At 39.6% G+C, this 25955-nt stretch overlaps 1 protein-coding gene across 20 annotated transcripts in view; it reads right to left on the minus strand.

Moving 5' to 3' along the window:
• LOC122212672 (lysine-specific demethylase 6A-like) overlaps window positions 1-25955 on the minus strand; it is a 194449-nt gene that overhangs the window by 95434 nt on the left and 73060 nt on the right. For 13 of the 20 annotated variants that reach the window (XR_006199256.1, XM_042926620.1, XM_042926624.1 and 10 more), the window contains 3 exons: window positions 11668-11739; window positions 8894-8952; window positions 7259-7379 (listed from right to left, as the gene is read on the minus strand). Coding sequence is in view for 19 of the 20 variants with exons in the window: in XM_042926620.1 (XP_042782554.1) it covers window positions 7259-7379; window positions 8894-8952; window positions 11668-11739 (252 nt within the window). In the remaining variant the exon portion in view is untranslated. Of the gene's footprint in view, window positions 1-7258; window positions 7380-8893; window positions 8953-11663; window positions 11740-25955 lie in introns of all 20 variants that reach the window. The other 7 variants (XM_042926630.1, XM_042926637.1, XM_042926626.1 and 4 more) reach the window with 2 other exon arrangements.

Consider the following 25955-nt stretch of genomic DNA (forward strand, 5'->3'; position numbering starts at 1 on the left):
ATGTAACTCTGCCACTGAATTTAAGAAGTTGGGCTTATACTGGGGCACCTGAATGGCTTAGTCAGCTGAGCATCTGACTCTTGGTTTGGGTTCAGGTAATGATCTTGCAGCTTCGTGGCTTTAATCCTCCTATCAGGGTCTGTGGGCTGGTGCCAGCCTACTCCAGATTCTCTCTCTCCCTGTGCCTTTCTCCCACTTGTACAGTCTCTGTCCCTCTCAAAATACATAAATAAACAAACTTTAAAAAATAATAATAATAAAATCTTTTGCAAAAAATTGGGCTTGGAGAACCTGGGTGCCTCAGTCCGTTAAGTATCTGACTTCAGCCCTGTCATTATCTCGGGGTTCGTGAGTTTGGGCCCCACAAGCGGCTCTGTGTTGACAGCTTGGTCCCTGAAGCCTGCTTCGGATTCTGTGTCTCTCTCTCTGCCCCTTCCCTTCTCACACTGTCTCTCTGTCTCTTAAAAGTAAATACAACATTGAAACACGTTTTCAAAAGTTGGGCTTATACTCTGTAAATTTAAATTTTTCATTTTATTTTTTTTCTAGGAATTTATGTCTATTTTATGTTGTAATACAAGGAAGGAGAGACAGACCACTAACTGAAGCATGAAAAAAACTAGTACACTGGAAGCCATCTAATCAGTGTAAGTAAAAAAAAAAAAAAGAGAGAATAAGTTTTCTTATATTCAATGTTCTTTCCACCTCTTATGTAATCTGTAATTGATATATGTATGTAGTATGTTGTCCATAGTGGGCCAAAGTATCTTGTCAATGAAGATAAGATAAACAGTCATTCAAAGAAACAGAACTTGGCTTTTCTCAACAATAACACAGTAAAGGCCCAGAGAGTAAATATTTTCTATTTTGTAGGATATGCAGTCTCTGACATACCTCTGACACTGTAACCCAAAAGCACCCACAAATAATTTGTAAACTAACAAGTGCAGCTGTAAAACCATTGTAGAATAAAAAGTAATTTACCAACCCCTATCTTAAATTATCCCAGAATAATGCTCTAAAACTCCTGGCATATGATATGCCCAGTGAACAATGCAAAATGAATTACTAAAAGATATACTGTGAAAGTACTGGTATACTAGATAAAACAGTAAAATAAAACCCATGAATACACTCTTCTGTCTTGGCTGCAACTAGTAATGCTAAATGATGTGTTAATGCTCATGTTTATTACTCCTTTTATATTTGCCTCTTAAGTCAGTATTTCTTATTTTCAACTAGCAAATTATAAGGAGACAATACGTTTATAAGTATGCCAGGAAAAGATCCCAAAGTACATACACAAATACACACAAACATACAATCCTATAAAAATCCAACAGCTCTGCTATTAGTATATATTTAAGGAAATTAGCATTATACACATAAGCAAAGTATCAGGGGAGAACCCTATATAATTCCATGAAATTAAGATGGTTTCTGAAAAACATGAATCCTGTACCAATATTCTTATACTGTACTCATTTCAAAGAATCCATTTTAACAGTTTAATAGTAAATAGAAGTTACTAGTATTATAAAAATGTATTTGTCAAAATGTCTTTTATTGAAGCAATGATTATGCTTTAAACATATTGTTATAGAGTACATCAGTATCACTTAAATTAAGAAGTAATGAAGTAAAATCTTACTATCACCCAAGTAAGGAAACAACAAAATGTACCCAGGAAACTATATAAGAAAGGAAAAGTGAAAACAACAAAATCTGAAGTGATGTTATTATTCTGGAGTAGAATAGTTCATATACAGGTTTAGCCCACAAATGGAGTACGTTTTTTTTTTCTTCAATATATGAAGTTTATTGTCAAATTGGTTTCCATACAACACCCAGTGCTCATCCCAAAAGGTGCCCTCCTCAATACCCATCACCCACCCTCCTCTCCCTCCCACCCCCCATCAACCCTCAGTTTGTTCTCAGTTTTTAACAGTCTCTTATGCTTTGGCTCTCTCCCACTCTAACCTCTTTTTTTTTCCCCCCCCTTCCCCTCCCCCATGGGTTCCTGTTAAGTTTCTCAGGATCCACATAAGAGTGAACACATATGGTATCTGTCTTTCTCTGTATGGCTTATTGCACTTTGCATAAAACTCTCCAGTTCCATCCATGTTGCTACAAAGGGCCATATTTCATTCTTTCTCATTGCCACATAGTACTCCATTGTGTATATAAACCACAATTTGTCCATTCATCAGTTGATGGACATTTAGGCTCTTTCCATAATTTGGCTATTGTTGAGAGTGCTGCTATAAACATTGGGCTACAAGTGCCCCTATGCATCAGTACTCCTGTATCCCTTGGGTAAATTCCTAGCAGAGAACTGCCATTTCTAACACTCACTGAGCACATTAAAATTCTGTTTGTCATTTAATTTAATAATAAGACCATATAACTGAAAATAGTGTAAATATCACTTTTTTGAGGATAGATGAAATTCTATGAATGGAAAATGGAACTGGAATTCAGAATGGCTACACATAGTATCTCCCAATTAGAAGGTATCTTATGGTTGGTGGGTTTGACCATGAGCCCTGCTTCAGGCTCTGTGCTGACAGCATGGAGACTGCTTAGGATTCTCTCTCTCCCTTTTCTGCCCCTCCCCACACTTGCACTCCCTCTGTCAAAATAAATAAATCTTAACACCTTAAATCACCTTAGCAAGATGAAGATATTTTGAGGCAGTGTCAAGTTTTAAAATGAAACTTACTCCCTCAATGGCTCTTTACACTACACTAAAAGTGAATCACTCCGCTTCAGAGACACATCTGGCTATTTTCAGGAAGAGAAATGAAAAAAGAAGGGCTGATAATGTATGGATGTGCAGAAAAAAAGTATAGGAATCTTTTATAACTTAGGAAAAAGGAGCACCTGGCTGGCTCAGTTGGTTGAGCATCTGACTTTGGCTCTGGTCATGATCTCAAGGTTTATAGGTTCAAGCCCCATGTTGGGCTCTGTGCTGACAGTTAGAGCCCGGAGCCTGCTTTGGATTCTGTGTCTCCCTCTCTCTCTCACCCTCCCCCGCCTCAAAAATAAATAAACATGAAGTAACTTTTTAAACAACTTAGTAACTAGAACATGCAAAATATACCATGTCTCTCATGGAGTTAAGGGGAAAAAACAAGGTAGGTTCAGAAAGACCTGAAATGTATGTGACTTAAACTTGGCTTTGTTCTCTAAGAGCAACACCCATTCTACATTACCTCTTGGACAATCAGATCTTCCTCAATAATGGATCTACCAGTAATTCCATCCCTTCCGACAGAAAATCACCCAACCTACATCTGACAAGTGAGAAACAAGGGCAAGTCCCTTGCAGATTTTTAAAAAGTTATTTCAAGGGGCAACTGGGTGCCTTACTTGGTTGAGCGTCTGACTTTTGATTTTGGCTGAGGTCATGGTCTCATGTTTGCTGAGATAAAGCCCTGCATTGGCTCTGCACTGACAGTACAGAGTCTGCTTACGATTCTCTCTCCACCCCTCACCCCCCTCTATTCTCTCTATGCCCCTCCCTTGCTCATGCTCTATCTCTCTCTCTCTCAAAAATAAACAAACATTTAAAAGTAAATAAGTAAAAAGTTATTTCAATATTTCTAAGTCTTCAAGATACTAAGAAGAAGCTACATTCTATTCTGCCACATCATAGGAAGATGAGAATGATGATGATACCTTTGCCAAGCACCTACTGTGGGTCTGGATTACAGTAAGTCACAAACTAATGAATATAAACAGAATGAGAAAGAAGGTACTTCTTTCACATATGGTAACTATGCTATACGAAAGATGGAAAAAGCAACAGATAAGAAAAAATATGAATCTTCATGACATATCTAAAACAACTAAATCAATTAATCTTGAAGCCTGGAATTCCTAGGACAAGAGCTATTGCATTTTTACTGTTATCTGAACCAACCTGAGTTAAGATTTAAGTGTCTACACTAATACACTGCACCAGGAAATACCATGGTATAGTACAGAGGTTTTTATACCTGGCAAGACTAATTACTACAGTCCAACCTAGGAATGAGTCATAGTTTCATTCATGTAATTTTTTTAAACATTTTTATTTTTGAGAGACAGAGACAGAGCACAAGCAGGGGAGGGGCAGAGAGAGAGGGAGACACAGAATCTGAAGCAGGGTCCAGGCTCTGAGCTGTCAATACAGAGCCTGGCATGGGGCTCAAACCCACAAATTTTGAGATCATGACCTGAGCTGAAATCAGATGCTCAACTGACTGAGCCACCCAGATGGCCCCTAGTTTCATTCATTTTAAATGCTAAGTAATTATATCACAATATATGATAATTTCTCATCCTGCAGCACCTGGGTGACTCAGTGGTTAAGCATCTGACCCTTGGTTTTAGCTCAAGTCATGATCTTGTAGTTCATGAGTTCAAGCCTCATGTCGGACTCTGCACTGACAGCATGGAGCCTGCTTGGGATTCTGCCTCCCTGCTCTCTCTTCCCCACCCCTGGTTGCGCTCGCGCTCTCTCTCTCTCTCTCTTTCTCTCTCTCTCTCTTTCAAACAGACAGGCATATTTCTATTAACAGAGAACTTAAAAAGCAAATGCTGGGATCAAATAAAAATCAAATGACCTAAAAACTAACAGAAAGATAAGTGTCAAAACATCCCAATATCCTATTTTATTTATTTATTTTTTTTATTGTTTATTTTTTTGAGAAAGAGAGAGAAGAGGAAAGGGCAGAGAGAGAAGGAGAAACAAAATCCCAAGCAGGCTCCAGGCTCTGAGCTGCCAGTACAGAGCCCAATGCAGGGCTTGAACTCAAGAAAGGTGGACATCATGACCTGAGCAGAAGTCTGATGTCTAACCAACTAAGCTACCCAGGAGACCCTATCCTTTCCATACAAACGAGATTAGCCTCACAAAGCTGTCAGAAGTAAAAGAAAGCAGTGCACAGAAAAAGCTACATGTATGTATGTAAGATATTTTTATTAAAATCAAAATCATCTGAAGGTTTGGAACTTTCTACCTAAGCCTAAGGAGTACAAATATATAGAAGACTGTTTTTCTTATGTATCAGTTAAGTAAATCACTTTCACTTAGCTAGTGAATATTTAATTCTGTTCTGCCTAAATAAAGGATATTGTAAACACTTCCAAATCAGTACCTGCAGCTTAGCATCCACAGACTTTACTAATACTAACCACTGTATAATTATTCAGTTAATCTTTTCTCCACTAATTGTATATACACATTCCATATTTAAGAGAAAAAATGTTTTGCTGTTTTTCTTTTGCCCTTCAGTGTTTCCACAGAATACCCATCAAACAAAAACAAAAAAAAAACTAAAAACAAAACTCAACAAAAAACCTGCAGTAGGATAACATATGTTCCAAGAAAATTATACCAGATTTAATTTACTTCCTGATTTAAGACTTATTAGCATCTCTGATGGGTTAATATATATTGTGGATGTCAGGAAGGGTTAAAATCTGCAAGGTGTCATAGCTATACTTACTTTACATTTCAGTTCCACTAAAGTCCCACAGTATACAGTTTGATAAATGATATGCTAAACAGTAAACTGATAAATCTGATTCCATTCTCTACACAAGCTGCATTTAACCTTGGACTTACTCCTTAGCTACACTTCTTTCTGTGGCCTCTATGTAATCTAAATTCTTTACTCTATCTGCAATGGTTTTAATGTGCTTGACTGAATACTTGTGCAGTAAGTATCATTCTTTTATAAACCCATAAAATTCAGGGACAATTACATTCAATACTTTGTTTAAGGCAGTGCATGAATACACAGCACAGGAAGAGATTAACTCAGCAGGTCTCAGTTGTCCAAACCCTGCACATTTAAAGAAATGTCTGGCCCTTGACCAACTCCTGAGGATGATCTCTACATCGTTGGAATATTCTGCCTTACAAGTGTGCCTTTCTATACCCAGAACTTTGAGTCATCTATATAGTTTATGCTTACATTATTTGTGCTGGGGGCCTGAGGCTACAGTGTATCAGTCTGATATCAAAGGGGCTACTGATGACTAGGTAACTAAGGTTGGCTAGGTATGCTCTCCGTCTCACCAATATCAACCCCCAATATTATACACATTCCATGGACAGGGGAAAAAACCCTGGAAAGGCTTGGGTGAACATCCCTGGTTGACAATACTATGTGTGTGTGATCACACATCATTGAAATGAATTAAGTGCTATTCATATGACTGCAATGAGAGAGTATAAACAGGGCTCTTGTCTCTCCTGGACTCTACCTCCTGTGCTTTTTCCTTTGACAATTTTAATCTGTGCTCTTTCACTGTAATAAACTATGACCATAAATAAAACTGCTTTCTAAGTTCAGTGACCTTCGGCAAATCACTGACAATTAAGGGTGGTTTAGAGAACCCCCTATCACACATAGTTTTTAAATAACATTTATTTACCATTTCCATGCTAATGAGTTCAGAGCAAGTCCTACTATAAAGTCACACACACATTCTTTTGTAGGCAAGATATTCCACAATAGATCTATGTCAGGAAAAAAGCAAACATTCAAAATGGTCATAAATTGACAAAACCTAGTGCTTTTCCCCAGAAACTTGAATTCTTTCACAGAGCAATACTTTTGTCATACAAAGAAACTCCAGTCCCATTAATAACCTCAGAAGACATAAAATGACAGAACACAGAAACTGAAAAATGAAAGGTTTTGATAAATCATATTTCCATTAGAATTAAAATATTTAACAATGTATTATTTTTTCACAGTAATATTTACACTCACCAACAAGCAGTCCATAAGTTTTAACAGAGAAGAATGTATTACAAAATTTTGCCTATGCCATGTGTCATGCTACTATAAGTGAGCAGACTTCTCATCAGTCACATATGAATTCAAGACTAGCCAGTGATTAGATTACTGGCACTTCATCAATAACTGCTCTTCATCTTTATGGCCAGTGCTTTACACGCTCAAATATAATAAAAGCCTTCACTGTTTCTGAATCACACACTTCAAACACTTTTTAAAGACAAAATAAAAACAAACCAATAAAATAAAATTTAAAGAACCAAAAATTCATCTTGCAAATCTTAGCATCAAGTCTACTTTGTACCCTGAAATTCAACCTTTTTTTTTAAACCTTTTAATTTATATCCTAAATTAGTTCTTTTTTTATAGTGGTCATATAAATTCCAACATTTCTGAACACTTAAAACTTAGCAACACACACACAGAATAGTGTCTGTCTAGGAAAAACCCAAGCTACCTACCTTTAAACTAGATTCATAGTCTGTGTTCACTTTGAACATAAGCCCAAGTCGCAAATGAATTTCCTTGGCTCGACAAAAGCTGGGATCAACATAAAGCACCTCTTGAAATGCTTTAATTGCCCTGAAATAAAGACAAAAGAATCTAAACTTTTAGTATTTATATGTATTTTCCTTGGCACTTCAGGAAACATTCCTATTACACAATTCTGACAGAAATTACAACTTTCTGAAAATCTTATGAACATTTTTAGATTAGAAAAAGATATGGAAACGCAATTGTTTCCATATTCACCTTCACAGATCATTCAACAGTAAAGGTTTAATAACATTTTCAGTGACAATAACCGCTTTTTAAATTTTTCTGAAGCATCTCAGACAGGGACAATAGGAAAGGTTTTAAAAGGCCAAGAGGGTAAGATTGTTAATCCTCATTCTATACTGCTCCAGAAAGATCTACATTTAGAAACTTCACTTGCCTATCACATTTTTGTTTAGATTCTACCTGTAATCTATTAGTATAATGTAATATATATAGGGCTGGTATTTATTTCTTCCAGATGGAATTCCTACAGTACAGTCTTTTCTGTAAACTATCTTACCTCAATAGGAATGCAGTACCTAATCTACTTCCACCTTCATCTATCACTTTATCTTTGTCTAATTCTATATCTTCTTAATTATTTGCTCTTTTTAAAAATTCTTGATTACTAGTAGAGAAAATCCAATTACGCTGGATAAATTTTGAATATTTTTTAGTATTTGAACTATGTAAATTATTACTTCCTCAAAAATGAGTAATACATGAGACCCCCCCCCCCCAAAAAAAAAAAAGTCCACTGACCACTGACTGAATAGTGTAGGGTTAGGGGCAACCCCCAGAGCAACAAGAAAATCCAGCTGTAACTTTTTACCCCCCAAAACCTTAATTATTAATAGCATACTGTTGCCTGGAATCCTTATCGAAACCATAAAAATTCAATTAACACGTATTTTGTATATGTATTATAAAATACATTCTTATAATAAAGTACAGAAAACAAAATGTTAAGAAAATCATAAGGTAGAGAAAATACACCTAGAAGAAACAAAATATATCATGTAAAGACCACCTGTGCAGTTCAAACTTGTTTGTTCAAGTATCAACTGTACTGTATTCTCTAAACTCCACAAGGGTCACTATTTAGAATCTTACGTGTTTCCAAAGTCAATTTCCTCTTACCAAAAAAACATACAGATACCACGTATACCATAAATAAGGACAAAGGAACACACTATGTCTTTAGTAAGTCATTTTGGTTATGTTCCTACTTCTAAAGTTGTGTAGTTTTATATGCGTTTATTACAAAATTTATTGCAAAATTTACTGCAGAGCATTTTAAAAGGTAAGGGTTTTTTGGAAAACATATAGACATCACTTTAAGATAAATAATCAAAATTTACATTCATCTCGCAGAACTAAACAATGCCATAAACAAATTAAAGCAGTATTTTCCACCTGTACTAATTTATCTCTTCTGATTTCATGTTCTTATCTTCAATTTAAGGGGATCCACAAGTTATCATAGCTATGTGGAAATATTTTTCATACACACATTCACACACACGTAAGTGGAAACATGGTTTAAATCAACTTACCAGTGAAATGCATTGTAGTAGAAGTAAACCAAACCAAGGCCGTATAAAAAGGCAGCATTCTGTTAAAAAAAATTTTTTCATTGTAAAAGTTTTTACAGCTGTTTCCTACTTATTAGAAATCTGGTACATTATGTTTTTATGTTCTGAAAATTCTACCATACATTACATAATACACTTAAAAGAAAACAATGAGGTCATTCAGTAACATGCAATTCAGAAAAGCCAAACTACTTCAAGTATTTTCAATTTTGAGGCACCTAGGTGGCTCAGTCACCTCAACATCTGACTTCGGCTAAGGTCATGATCTTATGGTTCATGAGTTTAGGACCCTATCAAACTCTGTGGTGACAGGGCAGAGCCTGCTTGGAATCCTCTGCCCACCCCACCCCCCACCCCCATTCTCCTCCTCCACTGCTCACTCTCTTTCTCTCTAAAAGAAATAAACATTTAAAAGAAGAAAACAGGTATTTTCACCTTCTTTTTAATGAAGCCCAAAATGAAAACATGAAACTTACATTCTTAAAACTTATGTGAAATCACACAAAAGAACAAAGCAGGAGGTGTAACACTTCCTGCTACAAACTACAGCATATAAAACCAGTATGGTATTGGCATAAAAATGGAACTATAGGCCAAGAGAACAGAATAGAGAGCAGAAAATTAATCCCCCACATTTACAATCAACTATTTCTCAATCAGGGAGCCATGATCATCTGAACATCTGATGACAAAAGGACTGTGTCTTCAAAAAATGGAGTTGAAAAAAATGGATAAATATATGCAGAACTATGAAACTGGACCTCTTTCTTACAGTACTCCCCCAAATTAATATGAAATCAATTGAAGACTTAAACATTATACCCAATACATAATACCCTAAAACTCCTGGAATAAAATTTGGAAAAGCAGCTCCTTGACAGTGGTTTTGACAAAGATTTCTTAGGTTGACATGAAAAGCACACACAACACAAGTAAAAATCAATAAGTAGGACATTAAATGTAAAATCTTCTGAACAGAATAATTAAAAACATGAAAAGAATGGGAGGTAATTTCTGCAAACCACGTATCTTGTAAGGAGTTAACAACAAAAAAGAATCTAATTAAAAATGGGCACAGGAAGTAAACATTTTTCCAAAGAAGAAATTTAAATGGCCAAGACATAAACAGATGCTCAACATCTAATCATCAAGGAGGTACAATTCAGTAACACAACAACATACCACCTTTACACCTCTTTGAATGGCTATCATGAAAACGTCAAGAGATAACGAATGTTCACAAGGATGTAAAAAAAGGAAACCTAGTACACTGCTGATGGAAATATAAATTGGTTCAACAATTATGGAAAATAGAGAGGTTGTTTACAAAAATTAGAAAGAGATCTACCATATGATCAAGCAATTCCACCAGTGTGTATTTATCCAAAGAAAATGAAAATAGGGTATTGAAAGGACATATACATACTCCTGTGTTCAGTGCACATTATTCACAAGAGCCAAGATATATAGAAACAACCTAAGGTACCATCAACAGATGAATAGATAAGTAAGATGTTACACACACACACACACACACACACACACACACACACACACACACACACACAACGCAATACTATTCAGCCATAAGAAAGTACTTCTTCCCATTTGTAACAATGTAAGTGGTAAGTAAAAACAACCAGAAAAACAGAAAACCAGTAAAAACTGTCAGAAAAAACCCCAGCACTGCATGGTATCAATAACATGTGGTATCAAAAAAGCCAAACTTGGGGCGCCTGGGTGGCTCAGTCGGTTAAGCGTCCGACTTCGGCTCAGGTCATGATCTTGCGGTCCGTGAGTTCGAGCCCCACATTGGGCTCTGTGTGGACAGTTGGGAGCCTGCTTGGGATTCTCTCTCTCTCTCTCTCTCTCTCTCTCTCTCTCTCTCTCTCGCCCCACATTGGGCTCTGTGTGGACAGTTGGGAGCCTGCTTGGGATTCTCTCTCTCTCTCTCTCTCTCTCTCTCTCTCTGTCCCTCTCCGACTCATACTCTATCTCTCTCTCTCAGAAGTAAACATTTAAAAAAATTTTTAAAAAGGAATTATTCCAACAACCAAGAAGAAATAATAAAATAATACAAATTAAAATAATACATATATAAAAAATATAATACAATATATACATACATAAAATATACAATACATATATAAAAAATAATACAAGTACAAAATAATACAAAGTGAGATACTAACTATTGCTACAATGGCAATCATATTACAGTATGTATATATGAAATTAACATGTACATCTTAAATTTACAATGTTACAGATCAAATATTTCAACAATAAAAATAAATTTAAAAATGACCAGTATGTACTTGAAAAGATGTTCATATCATTACCCTTCACAGCAATGAAAACCGAAATCACAGCAAGATATCTCCACCTACCTAAGATGGCAAAAATAAAAAAGACAATAACGAGTACTGACAAGGTTATGGAGAAACTAGTACTGTCAGAGATAATCATGGCTCAATGCAAAAGGACACCATAAAGACTTACAGGGACCTCTTGTTGTCAGTTTTACATCTGTTTTGAAGATTAGGTATAATTTTCTACAAAATATATAATTTATGAAATTCTCTCTCTGTATAATTCAGAAACAAGTGAGGTTCAGAGGATTTATAATTTGTCAAAGTGTCTGTCACAAACCCTAGTTTCATGTGATCATCAATAATAACTCTATATAATGTGTCTGTGTTAAAGAAAAAAAGATGTGGCTGAACGTTACCAACATGATGACAGAGATGGCAGATTCCCTCCTCCCAGGGTTGGACCAAATATACAGCAACACGTGGATTAATTCCCTAAGTGAAATTCAAAACTTAGCTGAGTGACTCCTACATATCAGGCAGTTGGTAAAATACCCTCATCAAAACAGGCAGGAAGACCAAGACAGTCTTATACCATAAACCCCACAATTACCCTCCTAATTCTGCCTTTAACAATCACAAGTCTTCTCCAACTTCAGTCTTCTCCATGAGGAACAAAGTGTTTGGACCACAAACTTATGCGCCCAACTTTTAAGACTGCCACCTAAAATCACCAAGGTCTGGAATTTGACATTCATGAGTCCCTCAGGACCATCGCCAAAAAAAGGAAGGAAGGAGAGGGAGGGAGGAGAGGGAAGGGAGGGAAGGGAGGGAAGGGAGGGAAGGAAGGGAGGAGAAGGAAGGGAGGGAGGGAGGAGAGGGGAGGGAGGGGAGGGAGGGAAGGGAGGGAGGGAGGGAGGGAGGGAGGGAGGGAGGGGAGGGAGGGAGGGAGGGAGGGAGGGAAGGAGGGAGGGAGGGAGGGAGGGAGGGAAGGAGGAAGAGAGAGGAAGGGAGGGAGAGGGAGGGAGGGAGGGAGGGAGGGAGGGAGGAGGAGGGAGGGGAGGGGAGCGGAGGGGAGGGGAGGGAAGAAGAAAGAAGCAGTTGTTAAATAGGCTGTGAGTATTTCCAGACCTACTTTTAAAAGATAGAAGGAGAAAGACAAAGACAACAATAGGAAATGTATAATGTCTCCAAGGAAAGAACAGAAATTATGTGTTTGTAATTAGACATGCTACAGCCAGATCAGGAAAAACTGGCTCAGCATCCAAATTCAGCTCACCGTATTTTTACGTGGCACTGCAGACCTAAAATAGGGTTTACATTTTTACGAGTTTACTTACAGAAGAAAAGTAAGTGACAGAAACCAAATACAGCCAATAAAACCTAAAATTTACAGCCAAGTCCATTAAAATAAATTTGTGAACCTCCAAAGTTAACAATTTTTGAACTTCTGTTCTTTAAAATATATGAAGGGGCGCCTGGGTGGCTCAGTCGGTTCAGCGTCCGACTTCAGCTCAGGTCACGATCTCTCGGTCCGTGAGTTCGAGCCCCGAGTCGGGCTCTGGGCTGATGGCTCGGAGCCTGGAGCCTGTTTCCGATTCTGTGTCTCCCTCTCTCTCTGCCCCTCCCCCGTTCATGCTCTGTCTCTCTCTGTCCCCAAAATAAATAAACGTTAAAAAAAAAATTTTTTTTTAAATATATGTAATGATAAAAAGTAAACTGCTAAAATTTGCAATAAAATTTTAAAAATAGTTCAAAATTAAGAACTAAAGATTTACCTCAGAATAAGGCTTGTACATTTCACTGCAGAGGGTTAAATAATGTCACATTAAGGATCCTCACAGAAGCAGAACCAACAGGGAGAGGGAGTAGAGGGAGTGTGTATGTACATCTGTGTGTGTGGTTTATTGTAAGGATCTGACTGAATGCAGGTTGACAAATACAAAGATCTGAGTAGTCAAAGTTAGAAACAGGAAAGTTGATGTTTTAATTTAAGTAAAAATGCAGGAAGCTATGGATGTCCCAGTTCAAAGACTTATTCACAGGATGGTCAACTTTTCTATAGTAGATAGGGCTTGAACTGACAGAGACCCATCTACACTAAGGAGGCTAATCAGCTTTAGCCAGTATATTCATGTGTTAATCTAATCCCAAAAAACTTCAAAGGCATATCCAGAATGTTTGAATAAACACTTGGACCCAATCAAACAGGGCCACCAGATAAAATTAACCAAAACGAGTCCACAGGCACACATACACCATATATATATCCTTAAATCATATGTAATCTCTAAGAAAAGAAAGAAAAAATAAAAAACACAAGTGTCTAATTCTGAAGCCTAACATGATACAATAATTGTGCATACAACCAAAATCAGGGAAGCTCCTTCTCCAGAAGGGGACGAAAAACTCTCAGCAATACAATCACTTCTTGATATCCTGTAGTTGAAACACTATGATACAATAGTAGTAAGCAGTACATTACATCATCAGAGAATATGAAAAGGAAGAAAAAAATACATGCTTTACACACACTTGACAAAGTCCTCAGTGCTGTAGTCATGGCCATACCTGGTATTTGTAACCACCTTCTTCCATTAATCATTCGGTAGTCCCTTTGCAACCAGAAAAGTGCTTCAACTCGTCATCTTTCTTTAACTACTAGGGTTATACCAACCATTCTTGAAAGGTCTGGGCCATTACTATTCCACCCTTGCCTATGTTTTTGCAGTTTTCCATTGACCTTATATCATAAGGCATAGTAATTTTAAGAGATGCTGTAAGAGATACACTGTACTGCACACTCTTTCTTACATGCAGGAGTAAATTTCCCCCTGCATATCAAGATGAATCACCACAACAGAAAAGAAACACCTTTTCTTGCCTGTTAATTCAAATTGAGGAATAAGGAGTCCAAATAGCCAGGCAGCAGTCTCAACTTTCAGTTTTATAGGAACTAGGAACATGCCTCCTTTTGGCACTAACACTTATTTGCCACCAGACCATAAGGTCATAGAGAAGGGAAACCAAAATTTTGAAGGTAATACTTAACTGGTGCCAAGATAACATCATCAGGGTGCAACATAGGTGATACCAGACTTCCCCCTCATGAGAAGAGCAACTTGCAAGTATCCATAAAGAAGATGAAAACCCAAGAATATAGGGGTAAAGATTAAAGCACATTCTTGAACCACAGAGACTGAGAAGGATGCATTAGAAGCTCAGAAGGCACAATTACACTACTAGGCATTTATCCACGGGATACAGGTGTGCTGTTTCAAAGGGGCACATGCATCCCAATGTTTATAGAAGCACTATCAACAATAGCCAAAGTATGGAAAAAGCCTAAATATCCACGGATGGATGAATAAAGAAGATATACATATATATACGTGTATATATACACATACATATGTATACACATATACATGTATATGTATGTATACATACATGTATGTATACATACATGTATATGTAGATACACACAATGCATGGAGTATTACTTGGCAATCAAAAAGAATGAAAGCTTGACATTTGCAACTATGTGGATGGAACTAGAGGGTATTACACTAAGCGAAATTAGTCAGTCAGAGAAAGACAAATATCTATGACTTCACTCATGAGGACTTTAAGACACAGAACAGATGAAACTAAGGGAAGGAAAAATAATAGAAAAACGAGGGCAGGGGAGGAGAGGGGAGGGGAGGGGAGGGGAGGCTGAGCCAACTGAGTTGGCTGAGTGGCTGAGTTGGTTCAGTTTGGCTGACAGCTCAAAGCCTGGAGCCTGCTTCAGATTCTGTGTCTCCTCTCTCTCTCTGCCCCTCCGCTGCTCATGCTGTCTCTCTCTCTCTCTTAAAAGTGAATAAATGTTTAAAAAAAGAATTTTTTAGAAAAATTACCAGCTAGAAGAGCAAAAAAAAAAAAAAAGGGTGAAAAGGAGTTATGAAACACCATCAAAAGGAAAACATAAAAGCATTTTGTAAACCCAGGTACAAAAGAGAAAAACAAAGAGAAAGAAAATATATTTAAAGCAATAAATGCTGAAAAGCGGATATATATGGAGACATGAACATCCAGACTAATGAGGTACAAAAGAACCCAAGAGATTCAACCTAAAAGGGCCAGCCACATCAACACACATTATAATTAAAATTAAGTTGTCAAAAACAAAAGAGAATTTTGAAAACACTGAGGGAGAAGTGACATTTCACATACAAGGGAACACCAATAAAACTACAAGGAGATGCGTCATCAGAAACTTTCCAGGGCAGAAGAGGATATATTTAAAATACTAAAAAAATTGTCAACCAAGAATGCTATACTAAACAAAGCCATCTTTCAGAATGAAGAAGATAAAATGCTTTTTCCCAACAAAAACTAAGAAACTTCATCATCACTATACCTGCCTTACCAGAAATCCCAAAGTGAGTTTTTCAAGAGGAAATAAAAAGATGTTAATTAATACCATCATAAAAATGTATGAATGTACATGTAAAATTCACTGGGTAAATGTAAATATACACTCAAATTCAGACTCTCTTAATATTGTAACAGTAATATATAATTCATTTACAAGTCTAATACAAGTCTAATTTAAAAAACATTAAGTGTTAAAAAAAGTGCAATAGTTTATTATTGCATAAACAATTTAAGAATATCTTAACTGTAACATCAACATGTGAATGGGAAAGAAAAAGATGAAAAGTTTGTATGCAAAGTTACCAGATAAAACAATGTTATAAATAAAAGATATTTTATGTAAGCTTCCTGGTAAATACAAAGGAAAAACTTGTAGTAGTGATATAAAAGACTACTATAAAAAGTCAAAGCATGTCAGCACCAAGTAATCTAATCACATAAAGAAAACACCAAGATATAAAAAGGAACAAAGGCTTTACATTACATCGAGAACACTAAAATGGTATTTATAAATCCTTACCTATCGATAATTAAACAGAAACTGATACAATAAACATAGAATGCCTGAATACATTAAAAAAAAAAAAAATCCAGTGATATGCTGCTGCCTAAGATACACAGGAGAGTGAAGGAAGAGAAAAAGATTATCTGTAAGGTAACCAAAAGAAGGCAGTAAGAGCTACATTTGTATCAGACAAAAAAAAGATTTCAAGGTAAAGATGGCCAAAAAAGGTCAAAGGTCACTAGTAACTGTGCGCGCGCGCACACACCCACACACACACACACACACGTCACTATATCACAATAATTGCAAGTTACTTATGTATCCACCACCAGAACACCTGAACATATAAAGCAGATCACCTCAGAATTAAAAGCAGAAATAAACACTAGTGCCTGGCTGGCCCAGTCTCAGGATTATGGGTTTGAGCCCCATGGTGGGTGTAGAGATTACCTCAAAAATAAAAGTTTAAAAATTATAAGAAATTAAAGTAGAAATAAATACCAATACAATAAAAGTTGTGACTTTAATACCCTACTCTGGACAACAGATGGATCACCCAGAGAATTAAAAGGGACACAGCAAATTAGAACAATAACAGACAACACATGAACCTCACAGACATATATGAAATATTTCATCCAACATGGTCAGAATATACATTCTATTCAAGCACACATGGAACATCTTCTGGGATAAATCACATGTTAGCACATAAAACAAGTCTCAAATTTAAGAACAGGTGAAGTCTTATCTTCTCAGACTACAATGAAAGGTATGAACTCAGTAAAAGAGGATCAACAGGAAAATTCACGAACATAGGGACATCAAACACACTCCTGAAGAACCAATGAATCAAAGAAATTAAAAGGGAAATTAAAAATTGCTTGAGCCAAATGAAAATCAACACACAAATATATAAAGTTATGTGACAGAGCAAACGTAGTTCCAAGACAGAACTTTATGGCAAACAAATTTCAGTTGTATTGTTTAGCAACCATCTGAAAAAGAAAAGCCCACTGGAAATTGATAAGGAAAGCAAAGGCAAAAGACATGTAGCTGAATTTAAATATCCCAACAGCTTGCAGCCCACTGATAGACACCTGAAACATGCAGAGTGTGACCCTCCCTAGGAACTCATGCCTCAGTGCCTTAATGATGTTTTATTAAAGACTACAAGTAGTATCTTCACAGCAGCTAGCTCCTCAAAGTCCTGAACACTTTCCTTCCAAATTCCTTAGAGATTTAGGCTACCCTTAACCTCCATTAATTTAATAGTATATAATCAGCTATTCCTCACAATCCCAGTGCAGCACTTTCTGCCCACAGTGTAGCAGGATTCTTAGTCTTGACACAGAGGCTTTCCTTTCCAGGAAGCAACTTTATTCATAGCAGCACTGCTCAGTTGGGTTCATACCCGAAGAATTGAGCCCTGAATGCCACATGGCATAGTTTTTTTTATACATGTTCTATTTCCTTGTCTCCCCTATATGGTAACACACAAACATGCAGTCTGATTAAGTGGTCCCACGTTACAGGGTCTGAGGGATGCTGTCCCATACACATATGGCCAGGTTGTCTTGAGGTTATTTTTTTTTCCTCCCTTTACAGAGTGGACCCTACCATATCCCCCTCTTTGATGCTCAGACCCCTCTACTTTTGGGTTAAAGAGCATCATCTTGGTTTAGAGGTTTACATTTCCAAAACATCATTACATGAGTGGCCATCTTTCCTTCAACCATGGCCTCAATGAGACTGGAGACAGACTATACAACCAGGAAAGCTAAGCAGGGTAAGAGGAAGCACCCTCCCAAAATTAGGAGGATAATTCCCATGAGGGTTTTGGATCCCCCCCCCCCCTCCAACCCCCAAGTTAAAAACCATCTTCCAAATTCTCCCTGGGGTTCCAACCATTCCAGGTCTGGAGGGGGACATGAGCAATTCTTCTTCAATCTGTGATCTCCTCTATGACTTTTCCCTCATCAACTACCTGTAGGCACCAGAGGCTCTGTTTAAATTTTCCACAAACACCTCCCTCAGAAACAAGCAAGTTATCTAAAGCCAAGTGATTTTGACAGAGGGCACTGAGTATTTTGGTTCGCTGCTCAGCAAGAACTAATGGCAGTTTCCTTGGTTATAATTTCTACAACTGCTTGCAGTCTGATTGTGCGGTTTAGCACATAAAACGGAGTGCGGTAGCCCCAGGACCTGTCCTCTGCACAGGTGACAGGACCATAATATTAGATTATACACTTGGGAGGCCCCTCATCTTTACAATTGCCAATTCACAAGGCATACCACTTCCTTTAAGTCTCCCTATCTCTGTACATTTGAACTCCCAGATGTTCCCCCCTAGCAAGACGGAGCAAGAAAAATAGATGGACAGATAGCGCCCAGCACACGTGATCCTGACATGTATAGGCTGTTTCCCCACATATCCAGTATAGTCCAAATGGGGCCTGTCATTTAATGGCTGCGTCTATGTTGTCCCAGGCCTGTCAGAGATGAGAGAAGTCAGACAAGGGGTAGTGTCTCACTGGAGGTGACCCGGGGACACCCAGCATTGAGTTTTCCAGGTAGTTGAATTATAAAACCTTTGGCCCAGGCAAGCTAAGTTTCCAACAGGGATGGTGAACCTTTTTCCCCACCAGGCCAGACAGTTCTTCCCAATGATTGAGGTTTTGAGGAGCCAAATCCTGGTAATGGAACTGGGGTATTTTGTTCCATTATAAAGCTTGCAGGAATCTAATTTCCAGGCCTCCCATGGTCACTGATCCCCGATGCTGGTTCCCCCACATACATAGCATGAAGACACTTTAGTGTCTAGGGTATAGTCTCTGCCAGGACTAGAAACAAGTTCCTTGCTGGGACTGAAATGGGAGGAGGCTACCTCTTATTTCTTTGTAGAAGGAGTGGAAGAACTTGATGGGCCGTGATTGAAGCAGTGGTACTGACTCTTGAAATACAGCACAGTCCCTGGGTAATGGAAAATAACGTTAGGAATTCCCTGAGCCTGCACTGATGGGTTAACAAGGCATAAAGAATTACAAAGCCACAGGATGCTCACACCCAAGTTTGGGTAAACAAGATTAGGTAAACAAGGCAGGGCAAAGGCCCCACTATAGAGAAGGTGGAGCAGAGGCTCCACTATAGAGAGGGTAGGGCAAAGGTCCCAATACAAAGGTATATGAAATAAATAAGATTAGGTATGCAGGGCAGATACAGCCCCCTGCCCGCCCCCCCCCCCCCCAATTTAGTACTAGAGCAGAAAGCTGCTTTCACAGGAAAAAAGGACCAAATTAGGTAAACAGGTAAATAGGGCTAAAGACTGCAGCAGGGTAAAGGGAGCTGATAAGCAAAAGAAAGATGCCTTGTTGACCCTGGAGTTACGTGCACTGTTTTTCTCCTCCCCTAGACCAGTTTAGGTAAACAGAGGTGGTGACTCACATCTGCTGTAAACAACCTTCCACCTGGATGCCCGGGCGCCAGGATTTTGTTTTGTGTTAACGAAACCCCCAACCCTGCATACCTTCAAGATCCCCTTTCCCTCACATTCGTGAGTTAATGTTCACAGTTTAATTGTCTCTTTGTGCACGTCCATCACCATGTTTATAAGCCCTCTGATCCCAATAAAAACAGAGCAAGGACCCTTAATGGGGGCTCTTGTCTTCTCCTGGACATCAGCCATCTCTCATATTTAAATCCTGCACCCCATTTTCTTGCTAGACAAAAAAGGACTCTACACCCCGAGTCTACAACAGATGGTGACCCTGATGTGACAGAAGAAAAAGAAAAGGGGACTACAGGCCAACATGGCCAGGGAGCCCATGTGGCCAGGAGGCAGTGGGACACAAGGAACGCAAGATGCTGCAGAACAATTAAGGAGCTCCAAGAAAAAAGAAAAGAAAAAAATGCACTGGGTACAGTCTCTTCCTGATGAGGTAAGGGATAAAGCGAAACCATATTAGGATTCCCTGCCAAGGAACTTTTTGAGAGATCTATCATGGGAAAACTCCCTAGCCCCTGAACAAAAGCACTATATGTGAATTCTTCAGTCCCTAGGAGAGACAGCAGGGGCCACTCTAAATTATAAGACACTCCTGGGGCGCCTGGGTGGCGCAGTCGGTTAAGCGTCCGACTTCAGCCAGGTCACGATCTCACGGTCCATGAGTTCGAGCCCCGCGTCAGGCTCTGGGCTGATGGCTCAGAGCCTGGAGCCTGTTTCCGATTCTGTGTCTCCTTCTCTCTCTGCCCCTCCCCCGTTCATGCTATGTCTCTCTCTGTCCCAAAAATAAATAAAAAATGTTGAAAAAAAAAATTTAAATTATAAGACACTCCTTAGATTATTGCCTGTCCAACAAAATTGCCCTTGGTTCCCAGAACAAGGAATTTATGGACTTGACGAGTGGGAATGAGTAGGGAAAACACTGAAGGTCAGGCATTCTGAAGGGGCTAATGTCCCCCCTGCAGTAATCCGCATCTGGTCCATCATCTGCACTGCCCTTCCCTCCTTGAGCTTGAACACTCCAGGTGCTTTTGGATCCCGGTCTGTGCCTTGCAAGGGATAAAGTATGGTCTCTGTTGGGTGAGCTCTGCCTCGACTTCAGTTCCACAACCACAGGTGGTATGTTTCAGACCTTCAGCCCACACTCCTGGGATCTTAGAGGGAAGCTCAGGCACCGGTTGTGGTTCCTCCTTGAGACTGCAGAGACGCCACTCTTCCCCTTGAGGAATCGTCAGTCACAATCTTTGCTTCTGGTTTCTGTAGGGTCAGAGCAGCCTGTCCGTGAGAGTGGAAAGTTATCTGGGACTGCAGCCTTCCCAACAGGTCACAGCCCATTAGAGCCACAGGGCAGTCGGGGAGGTACAGGAATTCATGGATGACTTCATGGCCAACTAAACTGCATCGTTGAGGCAGCAGGAAGGGACGGTGTGTCCAACTGCCTGAGGCCCCCACAATGGTGGCTTGTCTCTGTGAGAGGGGTCCACGGGTTGGGTCACTACTGAGTGTCTGCTCCAGTAGCCACCATAAAGTCAATGGGTTCGCCAACCCCCCCTCCCCATTCACTCAGACCATGGGCTCCTGGGGGCCTAACAAAATATAGCCTGTCTGTCCCAGTCCTCTTCATAGTCCTTGTTGGTGGCTAGCCCCACAAAGTCATCTTCGGGGGCCCCATGAGGCCCTGGAGCCAGTTAATACCAGCCCTGGACCACATGGTCTCTTTCTTTCTGCTTGAGACCTTGCTGACAATCGTCTGGTTGCTGGGGGCATTCACTTTTCCACTGGCCCTCCTGATGGGAGTAAGCACACTGATTCCACCCTAATTTTGATCCAGGGCTACACCTTCCTCCCCAGCGGTCCCCTTTCTAGCCTTGAACCTTTCCTTGTAGGGCACCTTTCCGGGAACATTCTGACTGCTCCACTATGGCAGCAGCTAACAAGCCTGACTGTTTTCCCATCTGTTGGCATTCTTCCTTCCGTTGTCACCTGGTCATGGTTAACCAACACCTGGGTTGCTACTTCTAGCAACGCACTGGCATTCAGGCCAGTGAAACCCTCTAGGTTTTGCAGCTTAGGTGGAATGTCCCCGAGCCCGAGCTACAAAAGCTGCATTAACCATCCGCTGCTTAGCGGACGCTTCTGCATCAAAGGAATGAAATGCCTCACATAGTCTCTCCTAAAACTGGCTTGGGCATTCCTCAGGTCCTTGTAGCACTTCTGATGTTTTACTCATATTTATGACGCTTTCTCCATGCCATTTAGAAGCGCTTCTTGATACTACTCAGTCCTTGCAAACCCTCCCTCTGTACCTGTAGCATCTGGCTCCCATTTGGGGTCCTCCCCAGGGAAGTGAATCCAAGCATAGGCCTGGGGGTCTAGTGTCCCAGCTGGGGCATTCCCCTCTAACCATTTTAAGGCTGCCAGGTAATTCAACGATGCTTCTCTGTTTTGAAGAGGTCAGAAGAGGTTGGTAGAAGTCATCCAGGTAGGTTTGTAGCTTTGAATTATGGACCATCACAGCCTGGGGTTTCTCCATATAGGAGGGGGTACGGTGTTTCCAGTTTAGGAGGTCCATAATGGTAAAGGGTTGGAACACAAAAACATGCTGGCCTCCTTGGATCTGGTCTTCCTGGTTTCCCTCAGTGGCATCTGTAGGGCTCCCTGGTGTGGCTGCAGGGAGGGACCGCCTCTGCTGGTCTGATTCTCTAGTCAGTCACCTTCTAGGAGGTATATGTGGGGTTCAGACTGGCAGTCCAGGTAAGTGAGTCACATTACGGAGGCCAGTGGTGCTAGGGGTAGTGAGGTCTTGAGACTAAGGGCAGACTCTGATTGGGTTCGGCAGCTAGAGTGACTGAAGGCACAGGTGGCAGTGAGGGGTCCAGTGGGACATATGGTGGTGGGGTTTCTTCAGGTTCTCCCGACAGTATGGGCTTTTTAATTTCTGGCCAGTATTTGGAGGAAGCGGTGATGCAAGCTATCCTAACTTTAAAGCTCTTTTCAATACAGAGTTTCAGCCAAGGAGGCTAGGATAGGACCAGGTCTTGCCAACAGTAATGTAAGGAAATTGGTCTGGGTGGCCTGGGTCCCCCGCGATGACCCTGAATATTCAGCTAACTACTTCCTTATCAAGTGAGCCCACGGAGAGCCAGCCCACCCCAACTGATAGCCAATCAATTTCACAGAATGTCCAGAGCTTTCTGGGTGCTGATTTCACACCATAATTTCCTGAATATCTCTTTCTGAAATTTCTCAACATACACCCTAGGGGTGTTAGTTTACTCTGCTCTCCACCCATTTCTTCCTCCTAACAGACAACTTTCATGCACACAAGGGGAAAAAAGAGGAAGTTGGGGGACTAGTTTGGAGAGGATACACACTCGCTTTTGTCAATTTCTGGCCACTCTCCCCTTGGAGATATTTCAAATTAGCATTGGCATGTTCAGTTTCAATCCCTGACTGGGATCAGACTCCAAGGAAGTCTGATGTCGCCTTTGGATGTATGAGGTCTCCACAAAACCATGGATCAGGAGTCAACACTGGTTTCGGCCGCTGGTCAGGCTGGAACCTTTCCGTTGTCTGTCTCATTCACACACACTCACACGACTCCAGCCCACCGCCCTATATTCAGCGCCTTAGAGTCGCAGCTTTGTTCCAAGTCCCTTGTGGAATTACTAGGGCAACTCTGGGAAGTGATCAGACTCCCCTTCTGCCTCTTAGAGCCAGGTCTTTCAAAACAAACCTGGGTTCTTACCAGTCTGGCGGGTAGCACTCCTTAAGCTTGTTCCTGGGCCTCACTAATTCTCACCTTCCTGCGCACAGAGATAGGTTTATCTTCTCCAGAACAAGGAGTCCTCTGGCAACAGGCGAGGTAGCTTCTCTAGGCACTCAGATGTTTGTACCCAGTGGCAAAGGAGGTGGAAACATGCTGACTCAACTGAACTCCAGCTCCCAAGCAACGTAACGGGATTCTTGCACAGAGAGTCGTGACACTGAGGCTTTTCTTTCCAGGAAGGAACTTTATTCATACCAGCAAAGCTCAGTTGGGTTTGTGCACACAGAACTGAGCCCACAGTTTTTTATACATATTCTACTGCTTTGTTTCTCATATATGGTAACATGCAAACGTGGTCTCATTGGGTGTTCGCATGTTACAGGGTCATGAGGAATGGTGTCACATACACATGTAACCATGTTGCCCTGAGATCTTTTTTGGGTTTTGTTTTGTTTTTTTCCTCCTTATGGAGGTGATCCTACCACAAAAGCTCCTGTCCTCATGCTTTAATAAAACCATCTTTTTGCACGAAAGATGTCTCATGAATTCATTCTTAGCCATTTGCTCATGGAACACTTCAGGGATAGTATCAAGAATAATAAAGTTAGTAATGAATTTTAAATCTATCAATGACAAACATACACACTGATAATATAAGATTTTGAGTAAAGGAATTGAATAAGACACAAATAAATGTAAAGATACCCATTCTCGTAAATAGGAGAATTAAATTTTGTTATTAATGTCGATATTACCCACATCCAACTATATAGTCACTGAAATCTCTATCAAGATTTCAATGTCAACTTTTATAGAAACAGACAAAGAAAAAAGATTTTAAATTGGCATGAAACCACAAGAGATCCTCAAGTAGCCAAAGAAATGCAAAGAATAACAAAAGTTTGAAATATCACCCTTTCTGATACAAATCAAAACAGAATGGTTACTGGAATAAAAAAACAAGGCACAAAGACCAAGAGAATAAAATTAACAACCCAGTAATAAACCCATGTATACAGACTACCAGTATCTGACAAGGGAACTATTAACACTCATGAGAGAAGAAGGTTCTTCAATGAATGGCCCTGAGAAAAGTGGATTATTTACATAAAAAAAAAAAAAAACATGAAACAAAGAAAAATATCTTAATAACATTTGCAAAGTAAACTCAGAAATGGACTGACAACAAACACCATAAAACTCCTAGATGAAAACACAAGGAAGAAGTTCCCTGACACTGGTATGTTTCTTGGCAATAGTATTTTGGATATGACAACTAAAACACAAGCAAATCAGAAGTGAATGTGATTATCGGGGCGCCTGGGTAGCTCAGTCAGTTAAGCGTCTGACTTCAGCTCAGGTCATGATCTCACGGTTTGTGGGTTCAAATCCCGTGTTGGGCTCTGTGCTGACAGCTCAGAGCCTGGGGCCTGTTTCAGATTCTGGGTCTCCCTCTCTCTCTGCCCCTCCCCTGCTTATATTCTGTGTCTGTCTCTCAAAAATAAATAAATGTTTAAAAAAAATTTTTTAATGTGATTACATGAAACTAGTAAGTTTCTGCACAGCAAAAGAAATGATCAACAAAATGAAAACAATTCATGGTAAACAGTGTTAAGGATCCTCAAAAAACTGAAATAAATGGGGTGCCTGAGTGGCACATTGGTTAATCATCCAACTTCAGCTCAGGTCACGATCTCATGAACTCTACACTCACAGTCCAAAGCCGGCTTGGAATTCTCTCCCCCACTCCGCTCTCTCAGACCCTCCCCTGCTCATTCTCATTCTCTCTTAAAAATAAACAAATAAACATTTAGAAACCTTTTTAAAATTGGAGATACAACTACCACCTGATCCCTCAATTTCACTTCTAGGTGTATACCCAAAGAAAACAAAATCACTATCTGAGGAAATATCTACCATCTAAGTGTTTATTACAGCATTATTTATTATTTTTATTAGCCAACACATGGGAAAAAACCCGAAGTATCCATGCATGGATGAACAGATACATAAAATGTGAGAAGAACCGAGAGACACACAGACACAATGTGGTATTATTAGGGAGGGAGGTAAGAAGAAAGGAAAAAAGGAAGAAAACACTGCCATCTGTTAACAACAGATAGACCTTGAGGGCATTATGCTTACTGAAAGTCAGAGAAAACATACTGGATAATCTTATTTATACGTGGAATTTTTTCAAGTTTTTATTCAAATTGCAGTTAACATACACAGTATTAGTTTCAGGTATACAACATAAGGAAGTCAACAGTTCCATACAACACCCAGTGCTCATCCTAAATGTACATCTTAGTCCCCATCATCTATTTCAGCCATTCCCCACCCAACCATCTGTTCTGTAGAGTTAAAAGTCTGTTTCTTGGTTTGCCCCCCTCTCTCTTTTTTCCCTTTAGTTTCTTAGATGGCCAAGAGACACATGAAAAGATGCTCAACATCATTCATTATCAGGGAAATACAACCCCAAACTGCAATGAAATATCTCACAACTGTAGAATTAA

Source organism: Panthera leo, chromosome Y (genome assembly GCF_018350215.1).
Source record: "Panthera leo isolate Ple1 chromosome Y, P.leo_Ple1_pat1.1, whole genome shotgun sequence".
Taxonomy (NCBI): Eukaryota; Metazoa; Chordata; class Mammalia; order Carnivora; family Felidae; genus Panthera; species Panthera leo.